The sequence below is a fragment of the Cervus elaphus genome, chromosome 2 (genome assembly GCF_910594005.1).
Source record: "Cervus elaphus chromosome 2, mCerEla1.1, whole genome shotgun sequence".
Taxonomy (NCBI): domain Eukaryota; kingdom Metazoa; phylum Chordata; class Mammalia; order Artiodactyla; family Cervidae; genus Cervus; species Cervus elaphus.
Window position 1 is genome coordinate 36,923,748 of NC_057816.1, and position 27,390 is coordinate 36,951,137.

The 27,390-nt window shown below is 39.0% G+C and overlaps 1 protein-coding gene and 2 non-coding genes across 4 annotated transcripts in view; 1 reads left to right on the forward strand and 2 right to left on the reverse strand.

The window, feature by feature from the left end:
- LOC122676504 (prolylcarboxypeptidase) overlaps positions 1–27,390 on the reverse strand; it is an 80,561-nt gene that overhangs the window by 27,642 nt on the left and 25,529 nt on the right. For both annotated transcript variants that reach the window (XM_043875795.1, XM_043875786.1), the window contains exons 3-7: positions 12,009–12,149; positions 5,673–5,774; positions 1,609–1,790; positions 1,198–1,355; positions 268–440 (exon numbers count right to left, since the gene is read on the reverse strand). In XM_043875795.1, coding sequence (XP_043731730.1) covers positions 268–440; positions 1,198–1,355; positions 1,609–1,790; positions 5,673–5,774; positions 12,009–12,149 — 756 coding nt within the window. The remainder of the gene's footprint in view (positions 1–267; positions 441–1,197; positions 1,356–1,608; positions 1,791–5,672; positions 5,775–12,008; positions 12,150–27,390) is intronic.
- On the reverse strand, positions 5,008–5,171 carry LOC122677381. Its single transcript, XR_006335761.1, has one exon. It is a non-coding gene; the product is annotated as a U1 spliceosomal RNA (small nuclear RNA).
- TRNAC-ACA lies at positions 16,288–16,359 on the forward strand. Its single transcript has one exon. It is a non-coding gene; the product is annotated as a tRNA-Cys (tRNA).

Genomic DNA, 27,390 nt, shown 5'->3' on the forward strand with positions numbered 1-27,390 from the left:
CTCTGTAATCTATGCATTTTACTCCATTATTTAAATGAGGAAACTGAAGTTCAGAAGAGATAGGTAACACGTCCAAGTTTGAGTAAAACCAGGATTCCTACCTAGGTTTGAGATTCGACTAATTCCAGAGTCCCCTTGTCACTGGGAATTCCTCTGATGCTGAAAGTCAGAGAATGCACCAAAAAAAAAAGCGGGGGGGGGCAGGTGGGAGCAGTGAAGAGACAGAAGTATGTTATTAAAAGTGATGAAAGGATATCTTCCTGTTACCTTGACAGGCCAAGCAGGCAAAGGCTGTAAAAAGTTGGACTCGTAAGGGTAGTCCACCATTGCCAGATTCACCCAGGTTTCAGAGATCCAGTCTTTCAAATGCTGAACATCCTGCCATTTTGTTAACGGAGTGCATAAGTGAAGGGCCTCAGAAAGCCAACGCAAGCCAGGGCCTGAGAATAGAGTCACATTGTTGGAATCTAAAAAGCACCACTCAACAGAAGGGTTTTACAGATCATTTATTCTTCACCTGTGTTTTAGAAAGCTCAGTCTCCTATGCAGTTTCTCCAAAAAGGTTTTTTCAACATTCAACAAAATATCTTTAGAGCAACTGGTTAATCTCATGATAGATAAGTTGCCTATCTTCATGGGGCTTACCAGAGTTAGTATTCTCAATCACTGTCATGTGTAAATAAACAAATAAAAGACTATAGAGCAAGGAAAATGGATAAACTACACCTAAATAAAACAAATGGATTTACCCCACAGTGTTGAGTAAAAGACAGCAGAGACAAAAAAATACATACTATGCAATTCCGATTATTAAAAAATTCAAGAGTAAGCAAAGTTAATTTACGGTTCTAGAATTCAGGATAGCAACTGGTTTGATAAGCACAGAGGTAGTATCTGCAAAGAGCCAGAGGGGATTTGGAGGTGGGGGTGGGGGGGATTTCCTGATCTGCATGCTGAATACACTATGTATTCACTTTGCAAAAATTCACCAAGCTGTATATCTTGATTTGTGTACTTTTCTATATGTTATACTTAAATATGTAAAGTGAAATAAAAGAAAGTGTTAGTCATTCAGTCATGTATGTTATATTTAAAAAAAAGTTTACTGAAAAAGTGGAAAGTGTTAGATTTAGCACTTAAAAGGTACAAAAAAAAAACCCCCAAAACATTGATTCCATTCTCTTAATTAAAGCTTACCCTTTTTTGCAAGTCGACTAATGGCATCCCAGGACCTGCGGATACTCTCTGAACAATTTGGGCCACTTCTGCCAAAATCTGTAGTTACAATCTTCATAAATGTGTCACAAGGCACCAGATCATTAAACTGCCAGATGGGGGCAGAGGATGCAAGAGCTCTAAATGGTAAGAAGACCAAAAGAAAGAGAAAAGAAAAAAATGTAACTCACATAATTCAAGTTTTAAAATTGAAACTGTTACTGAACAAGAGTGGTGAGAAAAATCTACAACTCTTAGTGGAACAGAAATTTAAAATCTCAGTACAATAGAATAGGATATGTTTTACCTCCCCCCGCCAAAAAAAAAAAACCACTCTATATTCACTTTGCCAATCATTAAGAAAGTGCTCACATCCAACATAAATGAATTTACCCAACCACCAAATGAGGATACTTCATCCTGAACCAGGCTGCAAGCATGCCACCATAAGAGCCCCCTAGGGCAATGACAGGTTGATTTCTAGCTCCTGGGATTGTTCTTTTCAAGTATTTGATTAACTTTGCAAAATCAGCCAGAGCTTGTTCTGTTGTCAGAAAATTCAAGTGTCTGGAATCCTAAAGAAAAATAACAAAGAACATGGGTATAAATGTGCATATAATAGCAGCTTAGGCATAACATAAATCCAGAAAAAAGCCAGATAAGCTTTTCTCCAAACAGAATTTCTAGGCAACTGATTTAAAACACCCAGTTAAAGCACTAGCATTGCTAATTTAAACTCATGGAAAAGTGATTTTAAGTTTGTGGGAAGAAAATAATGTATTTTTGCATTAAAATGTAATTTCTATTAAATGCTATTTACCAAAGACTTTGCTGAAGTAGTAGAAACAACAAAGACAAATCATAAGTAACATTTAACAACAGATGTGATAGCATACAATACTAATTTTAACAGACAACTATTCTATTATAATTTTTATTTCAAATCTTGAAACATTTACAAAGGCTACCATATAAAGCAAAGGTAAACTAAATCCTGTGAAAAATGAAAGTAAGAATCATCAGTAAAAATAAAACATCCTTCCTCATCAGAAAGATTATTATGTCTGATATACCAACAACTGGAATAAGTCAGCCTGCCTGTTATACAACTATAAAATTGGAGTTAAGGAAAAAAAACAACATAAGGAACAACCTTTTTCAGACATTGGAAAAGCAACACAAGACTTTGATTCCTGAGAGAAGAATGTTGTTGTTCAGTCGCCAAGTTGTGTCTGACTCTTCACGACCCCGTGGACTGCAGCACATGAGGCCTCCCTGTCCCTCACCACCTCCCTGAGTTTGCCCAAGTTCATGTTCATTGAATCAGTGATGCCATCCAACTATCTGATCCTCTGTCACCCTCTTTTCCTTCTACCTTTGATCTTTCCCAGCATCATGGTCTTTCCCAGTGAGTCAGCTGTTTGCATCAGGTGGCCAAAGGACTGGAGTTTCAGCTTCAACATCAGTCCTTCCAAAGAGGGTTGATTTCCTTTAAGATTGACTGGTTTGATCTCCTTGCTTTACAAGGGACTCTCAAGAGTCTTCTCCAGCACACAGTTCAAAAGCATCAATTCTCTAGCTTTTTTAAAGTCTAGCTCTCACATCTGTACTTGACTACTGGAAACACCATAGCCGTGACTTACTTACTCAGGAAGTAAGTTCCATGATCATCTAGTTCTCTGCCTAGGGAGAATTTCCTCACTGCAGTGTAGGAAGGTGGAACTCAAATGGAGTCCTGCTAAGCTGAGAAGATTAAAGAAGAGTCTCCTTTTAAAAGGTGAAGCCTAATTCTTCCCCCTTTGAACTTGGTTTGGACTTAGTGACTTGGTTCTAACACAAATAGAATGTGGCAGAAATGATATATGACTTCCAAAGTCTGGTCATGAAAAGCATTGCAGGTGGACTTCCCTGGTGGCCCACTGGGTAAGACTTCACCTTCCAAAGCAGGGGGTGTGGGTTTGATTCCTGCTTGGGGAGCTAAGAGCCCACATGTGCATGCTTGCTAAGTCGCTTCAGCTGTATCCAACTCTTTGTGACCCTGTGGGCTGAAGCCCACATGACTTGCAGCCAAAAAACCAAAACATAATACAGAAGAGATATTGTAATAAATTCAATAAAGACTTAAAAAAAAAAAAAAAGCACTGCAGTTTCCACCTTGCTCTCTTAGATGGCCAACTTTGAGGGAAGCTAGCTGTCATGTCATGAAGCCACTCAAGTAGGCCTTTGGAAAAACCCAAGAGAGGACAAACTAAAGCATCTTGCTAACACCCAGCACCAATCTGTCACTCATGTGGATCCTCCATATAAGCAGAGAGGGTCCTCCAGCCTCAGTCAAGCCTTCAGATGACTGAAGCACTAAATGACGTCTTAACCTCATGAGATCCCCTGAAACAGAACCACCTAGTTGAGTCACTCCAAATTCCTTACCCACAGGAACTGGAAAATAATAAATGTTTATTGTTGTTTTAAGCCACTAAAGTTTGAGGTAAATTGTCATGTAGCAACAGATAACTAACACAGCCACATTTCCATCAGACTATCCTATTTAACCTTCAGAGTTTGGTCTCACCACTCTGACTCCTCCCATCACCTGGTATATTTTGGAACCACAGAGGCCCATCTTTCCTCTCTCCTATGCATGTCACTTACTCCTTTAACCTTTCCTCTTATCCAAGATGTATGTTCTCTGACTTCTCAACTTCTCTCTCATGGTCTGTCACTATTCTTTACTTTTAGTTTTCATGGCACGATGTATAGTTGAGTGCAGTTTTTTCCCAATCCTATGCATTTGCAATATTCCCCCATGCTACTAACAAATTCTGCGAGCACATGAAGGGAAGGAAGCATAGCATAGAGAGCCCTCACCTCCTTTTTCCTAGCAGAGTACGGACCACAAGGAACTAGGAAAGGAGGTTGTGTTTTTATCTGCAACAAACTACTTTTCAATGGTTTCAAAACCTGTCAACTTCCCTAATCAGATAATTATGCAAAATAATAAACTAAAGAATAGAGTTTCCCATGCAATCTAACAAATATCAGCAAATCACTCTGGTTTTCATTTATAACACAAGAACTTTTTATTTATTTATAAGATAAGATAACAAAATTTCAGAAAATAGAAAGTTCTTTCAAAACAGGAAGCCTAGAAAATGGCTGACCCAAGTTCCTCTAACTCAGATTTCTCCAAAATCATGGTATGGAGATTTCCCTGGTGGTCCATTCACCTTCCAAAGTAGGGTGTACAGGTTCGATCCCTGGTCAGGGAGCTAAGATCCCACATGCATTAGGGCCAAAAATAACAAAACATAAAACAGAAGTAGTGTTACAAGAAATTCAGTTGAAGACTTAAAAAAAAAGTGATCTACATTAAAAAAAAAAAGAAAGAAATCTTTTTTAAAAAATGCCTGGTATGTGTATAAAGGTGGTATACATCATGATCCTAGGTAGTGCACAAACATTTTTACTTTAATACTTGTTCTATTTCAATATAACTTAGAAAAAATAGTACATAAAGCCTTTATTAAGAAGGTACTAAGTTTGAAAAGTGAGTTGCTAAAAGAAAAATAGTGAATAATACAGATGGCAAATCCATATAGTCAGAAACACATAGTGTCAGGTAGTAGATAAGTGACTCAGCTGAGGAAAGGGTGTCTTGCCTTATTAAAGTGTAGATTTGTGGTCAAGGCCAAAGTTCCCTGAGAGAAAAGAAAGGCTAGGAGGGAATCTAGTGACTAGCTGACCTCTTTGAATCATAGAGATGATCTGTCCTTTTTTTTTTTTTCTTTTTTTTTTCAGGGGAAAGCGCGAACGCAGTCCCCCACTACCACAAATTATGCAGTCGAGTTTCCCACATTTGGGGAAATCGCAGGGGTCAGCACATCCGGAGTGCAATGGATAAGCCTCGCCCTGGGAAAACCACCTTCGTGATCATGGTATCTCCCCTGCCAGGTAAGTATGATCTGTCCTTATTTTATTGAAAAACACCTTACTAAACAAGCATTTTTGTACTCCTAACATTTTTTCCAGTGATAGACCCAATAATTTACATATATAATTTATAAATAGGATTATTTACTGATTTTTTTTTTAAACAATGAAAAGTTCCCTCCAGTCTCCACATTCTTAGATTAAGATTTACCTGGCAAAGGCTAGCCTCATCACATTGAGTTAAAGACTGATCAATACTATAAAAATGGTAATAATATGATTTTTTAAATAATTTTTAAAATTATTTTAAAAATAATACAATTATTTAAAAATAATACAATTTTTAAAATTGAGGCTTTAAAATTATATATGAAATTATATATGAAGTTATATATGAAAAGGTTTCAAATTATATATGAAAAGGTTAAATACAAGTTACTGAAATTCAGGCAGTTCAAGTTAAAGATATCATTTTTCTTACAGTGGAACATGTAATTAGAAAATGTTCTAAACTTAAAAGACACACTTACCGAGAAGGAGTCAGCACCAAAGGGTAGGGACTCTCCATAGTACCGATGTTCAGCAAACACCAACATGGCTTTCATTTCCTCAGCTATGTCCCACATGAACCCCTAGAAGGAATTTATAAATTCACAGGGTAAAACTAGGATGTAAAAAAAGTCTTAATTTTTTTTGCAACTCATATGAAATGGATGTTAAACCATACCAAAAAGAGTTCTCTGAGAATCTAGACAATTCATATTTGTGCTACAGATAAATGATATAACTGTTTCATTGTTGCACATCCATCTCACACTGTATCAGAGTGAAACAATTCAAAATAAGACCACGTTGCACAACTACCAATCATTCCAACTCTCCTTATTCTGACAGTCTAGCCTCAGAATCAACATTATGTCTAAAATAGCCTTCAAATTGCACTGTGTCCCAAAGAATACAGGAAAGAGCAGGATAACTAAGCTATCTGCCTACTCACAAATAACTTTTATTTATAACATAAAAGACAATAGTACAAATAAACATACTGGATTCCCCTGGGTTTTGTATTAATCTTATACACATGAAGATAAATAATAGCTAACAATAGCTAGTATTAACTGAGTGCTTACAACTCATTAAATACCATTCTAAGCACTTTATATGTATCAATTCACTTAATTATCATAACAATCTAGAGATAGGTACTTTGATTATTAATCTTATTTACATGAAGATAAATAGTAGCTAACAACAGCTACAGCTAGTATTAATTGAGTGCTTACAACTCATTAAAAACCATTCTAAACACTATATATATTAATTCACTTAGTTATCACAATCTAAAAGATAGGCACTTTGATTATCTCTACTTCACAGGCAAGGACACAGTTTAAACAACCTGTGACAGTCACAGAGCGAGAAAGTGGCAGAGCCAACTTTCAAGCACATGCCACCTAGCTCCAGAATACAATCATCAAGTGCAAACTTCCTTATTTCCACACATAATGCTGGTCATTAATCAACAGGGGCAATTTTTTCACTGACGTCAAGTGGTGACCTCAGAATCCTTCTTAACAAAGCATTCTAGGTGGCCAACGTCAATTAACTAGATTTAGATTTGTTGTTGTTATTTAGTCTTTTCCGACCCCATGGACTGTAGCCCACCAAGCTCTTCTCTCTGTGGGATTTCCCAGGCAAGAATACCAAAGGGGGTTGCCATTTCCTTCTCCAGGGGATCTTGCAGACCCAGGGATTGAACCCGCATTTCCTGCATTGGCAGGCAGATTCTTCACTACTGAGCCACCAGGGAAGTCCCAGATTTAGATTTAGCATATATTACAACTGCTTGTCACTCCTAGTGCACATTATTGCTTTCTAATGAGTTCTTATTCCTTTACAAAGACTGAGTGAAAGTGTTAGTCACCCAGTTGGTCCAACTCTTTATGATCCCATGGACTGTAGCCCACCAGGCTCCTCTGTTCATGGAATTCTCCAGGCAAGAATCCTGGAGTGGATTGCCATTCCTTTCTCCAGGCGATCTACCCAACCAACGGATCAAACCTGGGTCTTCTGCATTGAAGATAGATTCTTCACCACTGAACCACCTGGGAAGCTCCTAACAAAGACTAAGACAGAATTTTTGTTTGTCGTGACAATGAAATGAACAATTAAAAGAGCTGTATGCATGTGAGGATGGAGAGTTTAACCTGATACTTGTGATGGTTTCAATAACCCCATTTTCTCTCTCAACACCTTGCTCATTTCCTACCCCTGCCATGTATCTACAGACACTGTACCCCAGCTCAAGACGCCCTCCTCTACCTGCCCTCTTGATGACTTGCTGATCACGCCCTCCTATCAATACCAGTCTCAACAGGTATGGATCTCTATTACTTTGTTGCAATATTTGCTTATCTGTGTCTGACCTTACCAGAGTATGAGTTTCTTAACAGTAAGGATCATCCAACAAAGTAATCAGAAGAGTTAACCTCAGGTTTTGAGAGGAAGCAAATGTATTAATTTGGACGTGAACTACCCCGCATCCAAGGTCAGGAGCGGCGGCCATGAGGAGCGACCCTGCTCCAAGGTCAGGAGCGGGGGCCGTGAGGAGATACCCCACGTCCAAGGTAAAGAGCAGCCGTAAAGAGATACCCCACGTCCAAGGTGAGACAAACCCAAGTAAGAAGGTAGGTGCTGAGAGAGGGCATCAGAGGACAGGCAGACTGAAACCACAGTCACAGACAACTAGCCAATCTGATCACACGGACCACAGCCTTGTCTAACTCAATGAAACTAAGCCATGCCATGTGGGGCCACCCAAGATGGTCAGGTCATGGTGGAGAGGTCTGACAGAATGTGCTTCACTGGAGAAGGGAATGGCAAACCACTTCATATTCTTGCCTTGAGAACCCCATGAACAGTATGAAAAGGCAAAAAGATAGGACACTGAAAGATGAACTTTCCAGGTCGGTAGCTACCCAATATGCAACTGGAGAGCAGTGGAGAAATAACCCCAGAAAGAATGAAGAGATGGAGCCAAAGCAAAAACAACACCCAGTTGTGGATGGGACTGGTGATAGAAGCAAGGTTCAATGCTGGAAAGAGCAATATTGCATAGGAACCTGGAACGTTAGGTCCATGAATCAAGGCAAATTGGAAGTGGTCAAACAGGAGATGCAAGAGTGAACATTGACATTCTAGGAATCAGTGAACTAAAATGGACTGGAATGGGTGAATTTAACTCAGATGACCATTATATCTACTACTGTAGGCAGGAATCCCTTAGAAGAAATGGAGTAGCCATCATAGTCAACAAAAGAGTCTGAAATGCAGTACTTGGATGGAATCTTGAAAATGACAGAATGATTTCTGTTCATTTCCAAGGCAAACCATTCAATATCACGGTAATCCAAGGCTACGCCCCAACCAGTAACTCTGAAGAAGCTGAAGTTGAACAGTTCTATGAAGACCTACAAGACCTTTAAGAACTAACACCCAAAAAAGATGTCCTTCTCATTATAGGGGACTGGAATGCAAAGTAGGAAGTAAAGAAACACCTGGAATAACAGGCACATTTGGCCTTGGAGTACAAAATGAAGAAGGGCAAAGGATAATAGAGTTTTGTCAAGAGAACACACTGGTCATAGCAAACACCCTCTTCCAACAGCACAAGACTCTACACACGGACATCACCAGATGGCCATCACGGAAATCAGATTGATTATATTCTTTGCAGCCAAAGATGGAGAAACTCTATACAGTCAGCAAAAATAAGACCGGGAGCTGACTGTGGCTCAGATCATGAACTCCTTATTGCCAAATTCAGACTTAAATTGAAGAAAGTGGGGAAAACCACTAGACCATTCAGGTATGACCTAAATCAAATCCCTTATAATTATACAGAGGAAGAGAGAAATAGATTTAAAGGACTAGATCTGACAGACAGAGTGCCTGATGAACTATGGACAGAGGTTCATGACATTGTACAGGAGACAGGGATCAAGACCATCCCCAAGAAAAAGAAATGCAAAAAAGCAAAATGGCTGTCTGAGGATGCCTTACAAATAGCTGTGAAAAGAAGAGAAGCAAAAAGCAAAGGAGAAAAGGAAAGATATTCCCATTTGAATTCAGAGTTGCAAAGAACAGCAAGGAGAGATAAAAAAGCCCTCCTCATGTAAAAAAAAAAATAAAAAAATAAAAAAATTTTAAAAAAAATAAAATCTTAAAAAAAAAAAAAAAAGCCTTCCTCAGCGATCAATGCAAAGAAATAGACGAAAACAATAGAATGGGAAAAACTAGAGATCTCTTCAAGAAAGTTAGAGATACAAAGGGAACATTTCACACAAAGATGGGCTCAATAAAGGACAGAAATGGCATGGACCTAACAGAAGCAGAAGATATTAGGAAGAGGTGGCAAGAATATACAGAAGAACTGTACAAAAAAGATCTTCACAACCCAGATAATCACGATGGTGTGATCACTCACCTCGTGCCAGACATCCTGGAATGTGAAGTCAAGTGGGTCTTAGGAAGCATCACTACAAACAAAGCTAGTGGAGGTGATGGAATTCCAGTTGAGCTATTTCAAATCCTGAAAGATGATGCTGTGAAAGTGCTGTACTCATTATGTCAGCAAATTGGGAAAACTCAGCAGTGGCCACAGGACTGGAAAAGGTCAGTTTTCATCCCAATCCCAAAGAAAGGCAAGGCCAAAGAATGCTCAAACTACTGCACAATTGTACTCATCTCACACGCTAGTAAAGTAATGCTCAAAATTCTCCAAGCCAGGTTTCAACAATATGTGAGCCATGAACTTCCAGATGTTCAAGCTGGTTTTAGAAAAGGGAGAGGAACCAGAGATCAAATTGCCAACATCCACTGGATCACCGAACAAGCAAGAGCGTTCCAGAAAAACATCTATTTCTGCTTTACTGACTATGCCAAAGCCTTTGACTCTGTGATCACAATAAACTGGAAAATTCTTCAAGAGATGGGAATACCAGACCACCTGACATGTCTCTTGAGAAACCTATATGCAGGTCAGGAAGCAATAGTTAGAACTGGACATGGAACAACAGGCTAGTTCCAGATAGGAAAAGGAGTATGTCAAGGCTGTATATTGTCACCCTGCTTATTTAACTTGTATGCAGAGTACATCATGAGAAATGCTGAGCTAGAAGAAGCACAAGCTGGAATCAAGATTGCCAGGAGAAATATCAATAACCTCAGATTTGCAGATGACACCACTCTTACGGCAGAAAGTGAAGAACTAAAGAGCCTCCTGATGAAGGTGAAAGAGGAGAGTGAAAAAGTTGGCTTAAGGCTCAACATTCAGAAAACTAAGATCATGGCATCTGGTCCCATCACTTCATGGCAAATAGATGAAGAAACAGTGGAAACAGTGGCTGACTTTATTTTTGGGGGCTCCAAAATCACTGCAGATGGTGATTGCAGCCATTAAATTAAAAGACGCTTACTCCTTGGAAAGAAAGTTATGACCAACCTAGACAGCATATTAAAAAGCAGAGACATTATTTGTCAACAAAGGTCCGTCTAGTCAAGGCTATGGTTTTTCCAGTAGTCATGTATGGATGTGAGAGTTGGACTATAACGAAAGCTGAGTGCTGAAGAATTGATGCTTTTGAATTGTGGTGTTGGAGAAGACCCGTGGCTTTGGCATAAAAGAGCAATCGCACAAGAAAGAGAAAGGGAGACAAGGCAGCCTCAGTTGTTTCACAGAATTACAGAGCAGGACTCTTATGGAAAATAAATTCTGATTTCAGCTGTCACTCATCTAAGAGGAATAGATATCGACGATCTCAGTTCTTACGGAATTATTTTCTTTTCAACTAACATATTTAGACTAATAACATCCTAAGGAATGTTATTTCCTAAGGAAATAATTAGAAATATGGAATACAATAACAACATAATTGGGTTCATATCTTTGCTTTTAATGTAGTTCAGTTCATCATTTACTAAGATCTTCTGAATACCTAGCACCATGTCAGACACTGGCAGTGAAGAAAATAGGATTCAGTCCCCACCCTAAGGTAGTTCACAGACTAGCTTTCTGGTATAAAGCTGACATTTTCTAGTCTTAGCTCTGACTGATTAAAAAGGAAAATTTCTTCCTTTCATGTGTCTTAATTTTTATTAACAGATTTAAGCATTATTATAAAAGAAGATAGAATATATAGTCAGAGAAGCAAGCTAACAGCTACAGTATTTTTTATCTTCACAAATATAAGAAAAATAGTACAACAGGAAAGCTAAAATATATCTACCTTTGCCCATCCTATTTGAAAATCAAACTTGCATTTTTTTTTCTTATTTGCACTGGTTTTGTTTAAATTTTATTAACTAATTCATTTAACAAATGTTTATTGAGTACCTGCTATATGCCTAACACAGTCCTGGATCTAGGATACACCACTGAAAAAGCAAACAAAAATTCCTGCCCTTGTGTTCTCATTCTAGACTGTAATAATAAAAATAAACTATATTTATTACATAGTTATGACATCCCTACTCCCATTTCTCCCATATCCTTGTTCAATTGTGAAATAAGCTGGGATATTTTTTCATCTTTTAAAATTCAGTTGTCCAAAAATAGTATCATATTTCATTCTTTTCACATGTAATTCTTTAAGACTGAACAGGCTTATTGGATGTCTGTATTTATTCTTTCGTAAACTGCCTATTCACATACTTTTGCTGTTTCTCTGTTACTTGTGAGTTTACCTTTTTGTTTTTTTTTAAAGAACTTCAGAATTATTTGGTCATATATACTACAAAAGATTTTTTTCTAGTTGATCATAATAAAAAAGAAATTGAGCACAAGAGTTTCACAAATCTGCACATACCGTGTTATTGCAAAACCAGATAATGTCCCCTTCGTTACCAGTGTAGAAAAGTATTGATCCACCATCTTCCTTCCAGTAGTTATCAGCTATTAGGTACCGCTGTTTAAAAGTTCTATCGATATTAAATCCAAAGTGATCAACCTATGACAAAAAAGAAACAGACAAGACATATTTCAAAGTAATTAAAAACTAAAAAGTACATATATTATTCTTCCATTCAAATCAAGCTATGCTACAAAAATAAAAAAAGTTAAAACTTCATTTGGTTTCATTAGTAGTAGTAATATTGATATTATTTTGAAATCATTTTCTTCATATTTTAAGATAAAGCAATGTTATTGGTTGAGATTTTCAGCATAAAATATACAATTATAAAATCAAAAAACACATTTAAAAACACAATAATGTTAAAATTGAATTGGAAATAGTAATATGAACTTAGTAATTTTTAAAATAAAGACATTCCTTACTACTTGAATTTTGTTTTTTTTTAATTAATTTATTTATTTATTTTACTTTACAACATTGTATTGGTTTTGCCATACATGGACTTGAATCCGCCATGGGTGTACATGTGTTCCCCATCCTGAACCCTCCTCCCACCTCCCTCCCCATCCCATCCCTCTGAGTCATCCCAGTGCACCAGCCCCGAGCACCCTGCATCATGCATCAAACCTGGACTGGTAATTTGTTTCACATATGATAATTTACATGTTTCAATGCCATTCTCCCATATCATCCCACTCTTGCTTTAGTAATTTTTAAAATACAGACATTCCTTACTACTTGAATTTCATTATTGAAACTTTCAATAATGAAATTCAAGGACTAGAAAGACCACTGAAAAAGTCTCTAAACATTGTCATCCCAATAACAATTGACATTCCAAGGGCCAGGATCTATCATTGGCTGAAGTTTTAATTAATTGAACATAAAACAAATGGAACATAAAAAGAATAATGATTGTAGCTAATTAAAACATTTGATTCCATGTTTTAATTGATTCATGAAAATCCATTACTCCATAAGGATACCAAAAAAGAGAAAGCAAGAAAAATATTTATTCCTCACCATTTATTTATTAAGCCAACTCCTCACTTAGAAGTTGTAAATAAAAAAGCAAAGAATTCAACATTTAACTTGCCTTTCCAACAGAATTGTATTTCAGGGTACTAACTATTCCCAACTGATGAAAAACAGCTCTATTTTATCAAATGTCAGCTAATGCAGAAGCAATGACAGAATTAGGAAAATGGTATTTGACAAACCCTAGTGAAGTTACTGATTCAGGCAAGAATTACTGAAGTGTTAAAGGCATTAGGAGAATGGATGATAAGAAAATGAACATTCATATTACTACCTGTCACAAGATCAGCCTGTTAACCTAGTGATCAAAGTTAGCATCACTAAAAGTGATGTGAACAAGAATTATGTATTTCATCACATTGCACAACACAAAACACATATCATCCATGATAAATTCTTGCCAAAAACATTCAGTTTGTATCTCAGTCCAGTCTTTATATCTAATTTCCAGTTTCTGGGAAATACAAAGGTAGAAAAACAAGCTGAACATACTCCAAAGAAGCGATCAGACAAGTCCAAAGATAAGGTATTTTATAACAAAAAGGCAAGGCAATATCTGATTAAAGGACTGTTTGTTTTAGGTTACAATAAATTTTAAGGAACATAATAATCAGATGCAGTGCATGATTCCAGATTGTATCCTAGTTTGAACAAACAAGATATAAATCACAATTTAGGGACAACTGGGTTAATTTAAATATGGACTAGGTATTAGGCATTACTAAGGATTTATTAACATTAATTTTGTTCGGAGTGATCATATTGTTTTGGCTACATAAGAAAAAAATTTTTCTATTTTACAGCTGTATATAAAGGATTTAGAGAGAAAATATCATGCTGTTTGTAATTTACTTGAAAATACTTCAACTTAGGACTTCTCTGGTGGCTCAGTGGTGAAGAATCCACCTGCCAATGCAGGGGACATGGATTTGATCCCTGGTTGAGGAAGATCCCACATACCTCAGGACAACCACTGAGCCCACATGTCGCAACTACTGAAACCTATGCTCAGCAATGAGAAGCCCACACACCACAACGAAAGAGTGGCCCCCACTCACCACAACAACAGAAAAGCCCGTGCACCAACGAACACCCAGCACAGCCAAATAAATGAATAAAATTATTTAAGAAAAGAAGAAAAAAATACTTTAGCATAAAAAAGGTAAAAAGGTAAAATGGGAACTTCCTAGACTGATCCAGCAGTTAAGACTCACACTTCCACTGCAGGGAGAACAGGTTCAATCCCTGGTTGGGGAACTAAGATCCTGCATGCTAGCCAAAAAGTATTAAAAAAAATTTTTTTTTAATTTTTGTTAAAGTAAAATGAATTTAAAGGAAAAAAATTTAATCTATACTAAATGAGACAAAAGACACTGGTTACTGAGACTTTGTCAGATACAATACAAATCATGTCAAAATGACACAATTTTGAGCTTAAATCGAACTTCACTAAATGAACTCACCATTTAAAAAATACAATTGTTAAATGCTAAAATATGGTAAAGTTCACATACAACTATCTGACTTTAAAGAGTTACAACAGACAGAGCCTACCAAGGTTTAGGACCACAGGGTCTGAATTCCTCAGTGCTCTGAAGGGACAGGAGTGAGAATGCAGAGTCTGGTCTGGGGCACACATAGGCTGATCCAGTGTTGCTCCAACCTCCCTGGGGCAGGAGTTGGTTCTGACCTAACCCAGACCTTGCAAGATTTCTCTAGACCATTCCAAAAGAAATGGAACTTCCTGTAACCACTCCATCTACACACATACACATACCACACACACACACACACACACACACGCTTCACATTCATACCACAGGTTCCGAAATGCAAGTTTCTCAAATCTACACCTTATGCACACTTCCCAATGTCCACAATCTTCACCATATATGGTCTTAAAATACAGGCTATTCTAATATTAAGACTATTTACCATTCAGTAAAACAAGCAGTTTGTATGGGGCAGGTATATAATAATGATATCCATGTGCTAAAAAAAAAACAAACAAACAAACTCTCCTATGACATATCTTGAAGAGGGCACAGCAACACACTCCAGTATTCTTGCCTGGAGAATCCCCTGGACAGAGGAGCCTGATAGGGTCCATAGGTTCACAAAGAGTCAGACATGACTGAAGTGACTTAGCAAGCACACATGACATACATTAACTCAATCAATCACTTATTCAACAAGCATCAATTGAACGGGCCAAGTATTTGTTCTAGGCTAAGGAGTAAACTAAGCAACCGGATAAAGAAGTGACTGAACCACAGCTCCTTAATTTAACTCAAACTAATTCAACTACACTCACTAAGCCTCAAAGTAAAAAAGAGCAAGAGGAACAGACAAGTGAAGAAAAGATAGACAAGTGATTCCACTTGCTTCCATTCAAATTAATATAGTGTTTCTCCATGTAAGGTCCTAGATACCAGCATCAGCTTCATCGAGGAACTTGTTAAAAATACAAATTCTCTGGCCTACTTGTTAAAAATGCAAATTCCCAGGCCTACTGAATTAGAAACTGGGGGGAGTAGAACCCAGTAACTTGTGTTTTAACAAGGCCTCCGAGTAATTCTGGGGCTTCCCAAGTGGTGCTAGTGGTAAAGAACCCGCCTGCCAATGCACGTAGACAAGAGACACAAGTTTGATCTCTGGGTCAGGAAGATCCCCTCTAGGAGGGCATGGCAACCCACTCCAGTATTCTTGCTTGGAGCATCCCCTGGACGGGAGCCTGGCAGGCTGCAGTCCTTAGGGTCACACAGAGTCGGACATGACTGAAGCAATTTAGCACACATGCACACCAAGTAATTCTGATGTACAGCTAATGTTCTGAGAACAAATGAGTTAAGCCCCTAAATAAGACATGAATCTGCTCTTCCTTCTCTTGATTGAAGTTTCACAATACTTCTAATATGTAAGCCTCTCACTATGCTGAGACCTGGGTTCAATCCCTGGGTGGAGAAGATCCCTTGGGAGAAGGGAATGGCAGCCCACTCCAGCATTCTTGCCTGGAGAATCGCCATGGATAGAGGAGCCTGGCAGGCTACAGTCCATGGGGTTGCAAAAAGCCAGACACGGCTGAGTGACTAACACATAAACACACACACACACACACACACACACACACACACACACACAATGCTGAATGAGACTCTGATGCTCAAAGATGTGAACTACCACCCACCATGGCTCCCTGGTGGCTAAGATGGTAAAGCGTCTGCCTACAATGCAGGAGACCCGGGTTCGATCCCTGGGCGGGGAAGATCCTCTGGAGAAGGAAATGGCAACCCACTCCAGTACTCTTGCCTCAAAAATCCCATGGGAGGAGCCTGGTAGGCTACAGTCCATGGGGCCACAAAGAGTCAGACACGACTGAGCAACTTTACTTCACTACTTCACTTCACGGTCCCTAAATACAAGCCAACTGCATCATTTGAAGCTCAAGAGGAAAAACCATGATCTGTTTCAACAAAGGAAGAAAGACTAGGTGTGCTGGAGTTAAAGAAAGGAAGTACATGGCTCTCTAACAAGATGACTTTCCCCTGGTATTCTCAAAAATAATTCTGCCATAGTGATTTTCAATTTACCCACTGACTTTAGAGCCGAACTTTGAGAAAAGGCTTATATCTAGAATTACAAGAGCCACAAGAACTTTAGAGAAAGCCAAACTTCCTTATATGGCCACTCTCAGGGCACTCCTGCTCCTAGCAATCCCTAATTGTTTAATTTGGGAGAAAAGGAGTAGAACTCTGGTATGACAGAAAGAAAGCAGATTCAGGAGTTAACAGATGTGAACTTGAATGTTACTGTGAGGCCTCAGGCAAGCCACTTAACCTGTATGAGCCCCATTTTCATCCTATATAAAATAAAGATAATAACATACAACTCAAAGGATTACTGTGAAGATTAAACATACCTCAAGTACCAGGAAGAGTCCCTGATGTATAATGCATGTTCAATGAATGTTAGCTCTCCATTCCACCACATCTGCACACCAGTCCCAAGAATGGGGTACCAAGATGAGGTAAGTGAGGTGGAGAGTAACGAAGCTCTTCACAGAATTATAGGACATCCCACTAGAACGTCAAAATCTCCTATTTATTGAGTGCTTCAACTAAATAGTAAAGAGCTAGAAACAGGTAGTGAAATATCCTTTGCAAAACATTCATTCACAGGATTTTCTTGACTCTTCCTAATCATCAGGGATATAGATATCTGTAGACAGTTCCCAATACCTAATGGCCCAGCACACTAGGTGCAGTGTGCCCTCTGCTGTGGAGAGCTGAGGGCTGCATGCCACTTCCAGCTCTGTGGTCCTGAATAAAAATTTTATAAATCACAACAGAAACAGAACAAGAGACTCAGAAGCCAACTGGTCTGTATTGTTCAACTGAAAAAAACCAGGCTCAAAGAGGTCAAGTGGCTTGGCCAAGGTTACAAGTCAGAGGCAGACCTGGAATTTTTAATTATCTTTTCAATTTGGTATATTGAGATAACTAAAATAATAGCACCATAAAAGCCACGCAAACATGATCTCAAAAAGGGAAAACACCTCTAGTCACACCCAGCAGTTCTCTCTACAATATGGTCCTATTTCAAGAGATATTTCAAGAGATATTTCCCTCCTTCACCTTGTAGAGGATAAAGAGATCCATGAGAATGGGTGGACAGGAAGAAACAAAGGGAACATCCTTTAAATAGTTTATTGTGGCAACAATAACTATGTGGGCTTTAAAAATGCTCAAAAATAAAATTCCCATCCAGAAAAGCCTATAAGAACGTCACACCTATTAGAAGAAGTTTTGGTGGCAACTTGGAGAAAGTGGGGGGAGGTTAACACAGAACACCTATTCTGGGTGTGGTACTGTGCTGGTGCTTTACATAGATCACCTTACCATCCTCCCCATCAGCCTCTGGGGGCATGTTCATTACACCAATCCTATAAATAAGGATACGAAAGCTCAGAGAGATCAGATAACTTGCCTAAGGTAATGTAACTAATAAATAAAAGTAAAATACAATTCTTCTTCAAGTGTGTTTTTCACTACCCAGTCCTACCTCTCACAAAATCCAGTCTGCTTTTTTCATTGTAACACACTATTGCAGATAGGGCTGGCTACAAACTTCAACCTTCAGCAGGGGGCACTAGGGTATCTTTCTCCTAGATTTGCAAAATGAAGTACACATTCCCACCCATACACTAACAGTTATACTGAAGAACATGGTCTTTTCACTGACTTAACTCAGTAATTGTTACTATATTGTTTTTAACTCATTTAATTAGGCTACTTATATAAAAAGAAAACAATGTTTACTCTTACTCAGTAGGCTTTAGTTTTAGGAAAATTGGTTTATAGTTGGTTTCATTTACATATCCAGATATACAACAACAGAATTTTACTAAAATACACAGGGCAAAAAACAGACTCACACTTCAAATTAAGGTACCTTGAAACAGAGCTCTCTGGTGTCCAGTTCTAGACCAGAGACATTGAAATGAGGAAAGACTTCCTTTCCTCCATTTGATGTGTGTGTCCTGTATTAATTTTGGATTTATGGCATGACATTCTGTTAGAGTTCCTAAATGGAGACTAACATTGTTTCTGGGCAAGCTGGACCTCCCCTGAAGGGCTGGACACCTTCATGGTAGAAGGACACAACTTCCAGAAGGAACCAAAATCTGAAAGGATTGTGGGGTTTTGCCAGGTTCCAGGTCTGTGGGTAGAGAAAAGTGGAGCCCGCCTAAGCTGTCCCTCACCCAGGAGGAGCCCCCGAGCTGGGACTAGACGGGAGAGCAAGCTATATCTTATGAATCAGATCATGGGTGACTCTTGGCTTATTTTCACTTGATTATGTCAGAACATTTCAAGAATCCTTTGAATGTTCTACTGTTGCAGCAAAAACAGAAATGAGTGAACAGCCTTTGGTACATACCAGTCAAACAGGCCTGCAAGATTTAAACAATCTTGGTTATTCTTTAGCTGTTAATACTAACAAACACTTACAGCTAGACTTGCCCTTTACAAAGCTAAACAAAACTAATCACTCTCTGATTCCATATGTATCGTACTTGGCACCTGACATTCTTCTTCCCCTACACTGTCTTGTAGCATTCTGCATTTTCAAAAAGGCCATGGGCTAGATAACTTCAGTGACACCAATCCTGGTTGCTGAGTTGCCTAAAGCCAGCTGTGGCCATTTTGAAACTTTGCAGAAGGAAAAAAAAAAAATACAAGACTTTCAGAATGATATAAAAAATTCCCTATTCCTGAGGGAAAAGGGGCACAGTTCTTGAGGTGCTAGCCTGCATGTATTCCCCTTTGCTGGGCAAAGATAAAGTCATTTTTCTTATCCTTCCAAAACTCTGTCTCTGTACTTCTCTTCAGCATTGGTGCACAGAGAGTGAAGATTTTGGCAACACTACCTTTATTCATATGTATTCTGAAGATACTAGGAAAGTTCTTGCTGTTCAGTTGCTCAGTTGTGTCCGCCTCTTTGTGACCCCATGGACTGCAGCACGCCAGGCTTCCCTGTCAATTACCAACTCCCGGAGCTTACTCAAACTCATGTCGAGTGAGTCGGTGATGTCATCCAACTATCTCATCCTCTGTCATCCCCTCTTCCTCCTGCCTTCAGTCTTTCCCAGCATCAGGGTCTTTTCTAATGAGTCCACTCTTTGCATCAGGTGCCCAAAGTATTGGAGCTTCAGCTTCAGCATCAGTCCTTCCAATGAATATTTAGGACTGATTTCCATTAGCATGGACTGGTTTGATCTCCTTGCAGTCCAAGGGACTCTCAAGAGTCTTCTCCAACACCACAGTTCAAAAGCATCAATTCTTTGGTGCTCAGCCTTCTTTATGGTCCAACTCTCATACATGATTACTGGAAAAACCATAGCTTTGACTAGATGAACCTTTGTTGGCAAAGTATTGTCTCTGCTTCTTAACATGCTGTCTAGGTTGGTCATAGTTTTTCTTCCAAGGATCAAGAATCTTTTAATTTCTTGGCTGTAGTCACCAACTGCCGTGATTTTGGAGCCCGAGAAAATAAAGCTCTCACTGTTTCCACTGTTTCCCCATCTATTTGCCATGAAGAGATGGGACAGAATATCATGATCTTAGTTTTCTCAATGTTAAGTTTTAAGCCAGCTTTTTCACTCTCCACTTTCACCTTCATCAAGAGGCTATTTAGTTTCTCTTTGTTTTCTGCTATAAAGGTGGTGTCATCTGTATCTGAGGTTATTGATATTTTTCCCAGCAATTTTGATTCCAGCTTGTGCTTCACCCAGCCTGGCACTTCTCATGATGTACTCTGCACTTAAGTTAAATAAGCAAGGTGACAAGATAGCCTTGACATACTCCTTTCCCAATTTGGAACCAGTCCATTGTTCCATGTCCGGTTCTAACTGTTGCTTATTCTGAAGATACCAGGAAAGATTGGAGGGCAAATTTGACTGAAAGAATTAAAAAGGAAACAGTGTCCCTTGATGACAGAGTGGAGATGGTGACAAGGAAAAGGATCACAAGTCCCTCCAAGAGGAAGGTGAGTCTAAGAAACAGGAATGTCCTTCCCTCACCACAGGGATGCTCCCTTCATTGCCAATCATATAAGGTCTAGTTTATTTTAACAAGGAAGATGGATGTTTGCTCAGAGATACCGTTCAAATCAAATCATCCTTCTATGTAACAAGATGTGGCATATTTTCAAACATCTTTCTGTGCATATTAATATACACAAGAGAACTATATTTTTTCCTTCTACATATTATTTGTAACCTGCTCTTAGTCTCAAAAAAGAAACTCTTAGATATAAATTATTTACTTAAAGGTAAAATAACAAACTGAGAAGGGAATAAAAGGATATAAGAGAGCCCACTGTGGAAAAAAGTTTGTCTATCCAACTTCCTACACCTACAAACAGATTGTTAGAAAGGCAAGAACACAATAGGTACCATAGTGCCCCTCTACAAGACAGATACTTTATAATTAATAAATGAATGCAGTTCAAATCTTCTAAATGTGGTTTCCCACATTTCTGTGTATAAGGACCTCTTGTTATTATTAAATTCTCATTTTATATATCAAGCTAGTGCTTGAGAAAATATAAGAGAAGGTATTATAAACTCAATAATGGTATAAATAAATATCACAACAGCATCTAATTATATTTTTAACAGTATATACTTGGTCGGAAAATGGGTACAGCAAAATTCTACAGTGCTCAGGAAACCTCCTTTCCCATAACCAAGGACTTTGGACCCCAAAAGGAAAATCATATTCTAAATTACCAAAATCCTATGACATCATAATATTCTGTACTCCAATATTAAAACAATAGTAAAGATGTCCTGCCCTTAAGAAGACCCAAAACATTCCAGTAAATCAATACATGTTTTTCAAAGAATAGTCAAGTGTTCCAGCAGAGGAAGATTCTGGTATCATCTATTGGCTAAACGACTCTGTGATAGCAGCACACAGTCAGTAACTTACTGTGGCTTCCGGAAGCTATGTACCACCAGAATGACCTGACCACAGCCTATGCTCTCAAGTTTGAAATTATCTATTTAAATTTTAGGAAGTATTACATCGTCAGAGGGCACTATTGTATAAGCAATAAAGTGGAGAACTGCTAAGTTTTAAATATTAGAGTCATAAAATTTTAGGACAGGAAGGGAACTTAAATCTCAAGTCCTAAGTCTGAAATGAAAAAAACCTGCGTTATAGAGATGTCAGTTATTTTAAATCTTTCTTTTCAAACAAAGATATATTCACATAGTTTAATATCAGGGTTCAAAATGCATGTTGTTAGAAGTCAGAATAGTGATTACTCTTGCAGGGGGAAGGTGACACTAAAAGAGAATTAGAGGATTCTAGAGTTAAGCTGGTACATTTTTTCTATACTTGTAAGACAATGAGGGCTTCCCTGGTAGCTCAGTGGTATAGAGCCCACCTGACAATGCAGGAGACAAAAGAGACGTGGGTTTGATTCCTGGGTCAGGAAGATGCCATGGAGGAGGGCATGGCAGCCCACTCCAGTGTTCTTGCCTGGGAGAATCCCATGGACAGAGGAGCCTGGCAGGCTACAGTCCATGGGGTTACAAAGAGTTGGACATGACTGAAGCGACTTAGCAAGATAATTAGCAAATAGATTTGTAAACACTTGAGACTACATTTAAGATACATTTTTTATTTTATAATGTACATGCCTGTATTTCTACCTCACTATGTTGTTATTTAGTCACTAAGTCGTGTTCCGCTCTTTTGCAACCCACATGTACTGTAGCCCACCAGGCTCCTCTGTCCATGGGGTTTCCCTGGCAAGAATGGGTTGCCATTTCCTTTTCCAGGGCATCTTCCCAATCCAGGGGTTAAGCCTGGGTCTCTTGCATTGCAGGCAGATTCTTCACTGTCTGAGTCACCAGGGAAGCTCCTATTTCACTGTAGTCATACGTAAATTATACTAAAGCACATCTATATTTAATTTCTCTTTCACTTAAAAATGTGCACTGAGTACTCATTAAGTAACAGGCATTAGGAAAGAGAACTAAGATACAATTCCATTTCTCCAGTTTTTAATCTAAAAAAGTGATGAGCATAACTAACAGTCACAAGATGGTAAGTTCTACATACAAAGTATTGTGGGAGCTGAGAGGTTACAGTCTGACCCAAGCGAATCATGGAAAGCTTCACTGAGAAAGTGATACCTGAGTTGAACTCTGAAGAGTAACAAGAGTTTTTTCAAGTACAGAAAAGCGTGTCAAGCAAACAGCATGATGAACTCTGCAGAACAAGCATATTCAGGAACTGCTGTTGTTTGTACCAGAAGATACATAATTTAAGAGATGATGAGACTAGATTCACCAGGCTAATACCTAAAATCTCCCTATAAAGAGAAACCTGAAATCTGAGATTGCCTTTCTAAACCAACAGTAAGTGAAATAGGTGCATGAGCAACAGAGCCTTAATGAGGCAGAGATTTTTGTCTGTTTTGCTTACTGCTAAGTCCCCAGTGAGTAGAATAAGGTCTGGCACATGGTAGATCAATGAATAGGGATTTCCCTGGTGATTCAGGGGTTAAGAATCTGCACTTCCACTTGCAGGAGTCCTGAGTTCAATCCATTGTCGGGGAATTAAGATCCCACTTGCCACATGATGCCACCAAGGCAGGGCGGGGCAGGGGGCAGGGCAGGGAATCAATGAATATACATAGAATGAATGTATACATCCTAGCTCTGCAATTGGTATTAAAACAAATCCAACACAGCTTTAGAGAAAAGCATGACTCAAAGCAATGAGAATGGAAATCAAAGTTCCCAGGGTCAAGTCTGTGCAGATTCATTTATTGCAAGAGTCTGTTACTGCCTTTGGAAGAGTTACAGAATGCGGTAGTCAGATGTACCTTTTGCCCAGACAAATCACATGTCTGAGGGAGAACCCAAACATAAAATCTAAACCTGACTCATAATAGTTTAGCTTTACCCAGGCAGCTGAGGAACCAGAACTGTATGCCTTCTGCTGGGAGGAGAAAAAGGAAGATAAATAAGTCCAAATTAACGCAGGCAAATCTGATCAGATGGGCAAGGGAAGGACTAATCAGCATTTTGCTGAAGTATATAAGCTAAAAGGTCAGGGATGACTTTGAGACAGGGTTTTTGTTGTTCAGTCGCTCATGATGTCCGACTCTTTGTGACCCCGTGGACTGCAGCACGCCAGGTCTCCCTGTCCTTCACTGTCTCCTGGAGCTTACTCAAACTCATGTCCATTGAGTCAGTGATGCCATCCAACAATCTCATCCTCTGTTGTCCCCTTCTCCTCCTGCCTTCAATCTTTCCCAGCATCTGGGTCTTTTCCAATGAGTCAGCTCTTCACATCAGGTGGCCAAAGTATTGGAGCTTCAGCTTCCAATGAATGTTCAGGGTTGATTTCCTTTAGGATTGACTGGTTTGATCTCCTTGCAGTCCAAGGGACTATCAAGAGTCTTCTCCAACACCACAGTTCAAAAGCATCAATTCTTCAGCGCTCAGCTTTCTTTATGGTCCAAATCTCACATCCATACATGACTACTGGAAAAACCATAGCTTTGACTATATGGACCTTTGTTGGCAAAGTAATGTCTCTGCTTCTTAATGAACTATCTAGGTTCGTCATGTATTCTTGGGCTTCCCCTGTGGCTCAGCTGGTGAATCCGACTGCAATGCAGGAGACCTGGGTTTGATCCCTGGGTTGGGAAGATCCCCTAAAAAAGGGAAAGGCTACCCACATTTCAGTATTCTGGTCTGGAGAATTCCATGGACTATATAGTCCATGGAGTTGCAAAGAGTCAGACATGACTGAGAGACTTTCACTTCTTCCAAGGAGCAAGAGTCTTTTAATTTCAGGGCTGCAGTCACCATGTGCAGTGATTTTGGAAGCCAAGAAAATAAAGTCTCTCACTGTTTCCACTCTTTCCCCATCTATTTGCCATGAAGAGACAGAGATGGAACTGGATGTCATGATCTTCATTTTTTTTAATGTTGAGTTTTAAGCCAACTTTTTCACTCTCCTCTTTCACATTCATCAAGAGGCTCTTTAGTTCCTCTTCACTTTTTGCCATAAGGGTGGTATCATCTGCATATCTGAGGTTATTGATGTTTTTCCTGGCAACTTGATTCCGGCTTGTACTTCATCCAACCCGGCATTTCACACGAGGTACTCTGCATATAAGTTAAATTAGTAGAGTGACAAGATACAGACTTTACATACTCCTTTCCCAGTTTGGAGACAGTCCATTGTTCCATGTCTGGTTCTAACTGCTGCTTCCTGACCTGCATAAAGATTTCTCAGGAGGCAGGTAAGGTGGTCTGGTATTCCCATCTCTTGAAGAGTTTTCTACAATGTGTTGTGATCCACACAGTCAAAGGCTTTAGTATAGTCAATGAAGCAGAAGTAGATGTTTTTCTGGAATTTTCTTGCTTTTACTATGATCCAACAGATAGATGTTGGCAATTTGTTCTCTGGTTCCTCTGCCTTTTCTAAATCCAGCTTGAACATCTGGAAGTTCTTGGTTTTGTACTATTGAAGCCTAGCTTGGAAAATTTTGAGCATTACTTCGCCAGCTTGGGAAATGAGTGCAATTGGGCAGTAGGTGTGACAGGATTATAGTCACATTTTCTAGGGCTGTAAAGCACTTAAAGATGTGGTTCTTGGCCAGTGCACAGCTATTTAACCTGAATGACAGCTTCCTATAAAATGTCTGTCATACCGGCTCATTCAGCAGCATACTAGTGTTCAGTAAATCAAATGTGCTGCCAAATGTCGATTTGATCAATGTGTAAGATACGTTTTTCCAGCAAAGGGTTTACAAAGAAGAAGAAACATGGGAGAGGTATAAGGTCCAAAGGCAAAAAGTAATTAGAGGGAATAGTGGAGACTCTAGGTGGGAGGGTGATTAGTAATGCCTGGAGATTCTGAGGAGACACAAGGAAATGGTGCCAAAGACACAGACAGAGGGATTTGATTTGGATAGGAGGAACCCCTCCTCTGCTGGGAAACAGATGGGCACAGAAGGAATTATATCTCTAGGTGGCGAAGGAGGTAACTGAAGGGGTTATAGCTAAAACACCTCTCACACAACAACAAAGTTGTTTAATCAGTGAAGTAGGGAGCAAGGCTATCTCTTAAAGGAGAATAGAAGGGCATAGTGTAGCAATGATTTGAAGATAAAAGTAAAAGTACAGCATGGAAGAAGGAACTGATGCTCAGGCCTCCATTGGATCCCTGAGTTTAGAGGCTAAATTTGCAGGCAAAACTTCTTAGTTGTGGGATTGCTTCAGCAAACATCCACCACCCAGGATAGTAAAGAATTTTAGTGGCTGGATAAAACCAGGATGGGAACTTCCTAAAGCGGCTGTGACATAGTACACAAGAGGCAAGAGAGTTTAGGTCATCCCTGATGTCCATGCAACCATGAATACCCCAAGCCATGAGGTCCTCTCCTTCACAGGCAAATGCCGCCAAAATGTCCTTGTTGAATTGCAAGGGAATCTAAATTATGTTATATTTATTCCATTTTAAAAAGTGAAAATTCTTGCTGAAACTCAATACAGTAATACCCCATCACTCATGGTGGGTATGTTCTAAGATCCCCAGTGGATGTCAGAAACTGAAAACAAACCTGAACCCTACAGAGTCAGCAAACCCTATACAGTCAGCCCTTCATATCCATGGATGCAGAACCTACAGATACATAGAGCCAGTTGTACTATGCCATTGTACAGTATGATATATAAGGGCCCTAAGCATCCATGAATTTTGGTATCCTTAGAGGGGTCCTGGAATCAATCCTCTGTGGATCCCAAGGGAACATATTCTATGTTTTTTTCTATGCTAACAAATGGACAGCATATACAGCATGAATATGGTGGACATAGGGATGATTCAGGTCCTGGCAGGACAGAGCAGAAGGTGTGAGATTTCATCAGACTACTCACTGAGAACAGCATACAATTTAAAACTTATTGCTTATTTCTGGAATTTTCCATTTAATATTCTTGGACCAAGGTTGACTGCAAGTAACAAACTGTGGAAAGAAAAACTGCAGATGAGGGGGACAATATGTAAGCATTTCATTAATAATCTTAAAAATGATATAATATTATCAAACAAAACTTCACAGGTTTATATTCTCTTACTTTGTCAAATATGGTATGGTGTATTACTAATATTTTTCTTCCTTCATGATGGAAGAGATGAGGCTGGTATCTAGTCAAACGTAACGGATAAAGACCCCCACCCCTAAAAAGGCAAAACCATGCTTCTAAAGTTCAGGATACATACCTGTGATACAAGTAATCTATAATCCAGTCTTCTGTATCCTCTCCTCTGAAGGAAGGTCCTCCTGCAGAGGGCCATGAGGGCTTGCCAGATCTACACCTCTCCAACTGAGCAAAACCCCAGTTCTTACCCCTATAGCACGATTTCAAAATTCCTCACAACTCCATTCACATCCTAGTACACTTATCTTCCCTCTCACAGATGGCGTGCCCAGAATTGAATGTTATGTGTGATATGTGGTCTAATGAAGTGCACATGCTCATCCATAACTTTGTGATCAATAACTTTGTGAGTAGGTTTATAGATATAGCTCCACCAACACAGCCTACTTTAAATTAAGAGTCAGGGAAGCTGTTTTGGGTTGAACAGTCTCCCCCAAAATTCATGGTCTTCCTGGAACCTCAGAATTTGCCTTAACTTGGAAATTGGGTCATTACAAATATAATTGACTAAGATGAGGTCACGCTGGAGTAGGGTTGGCC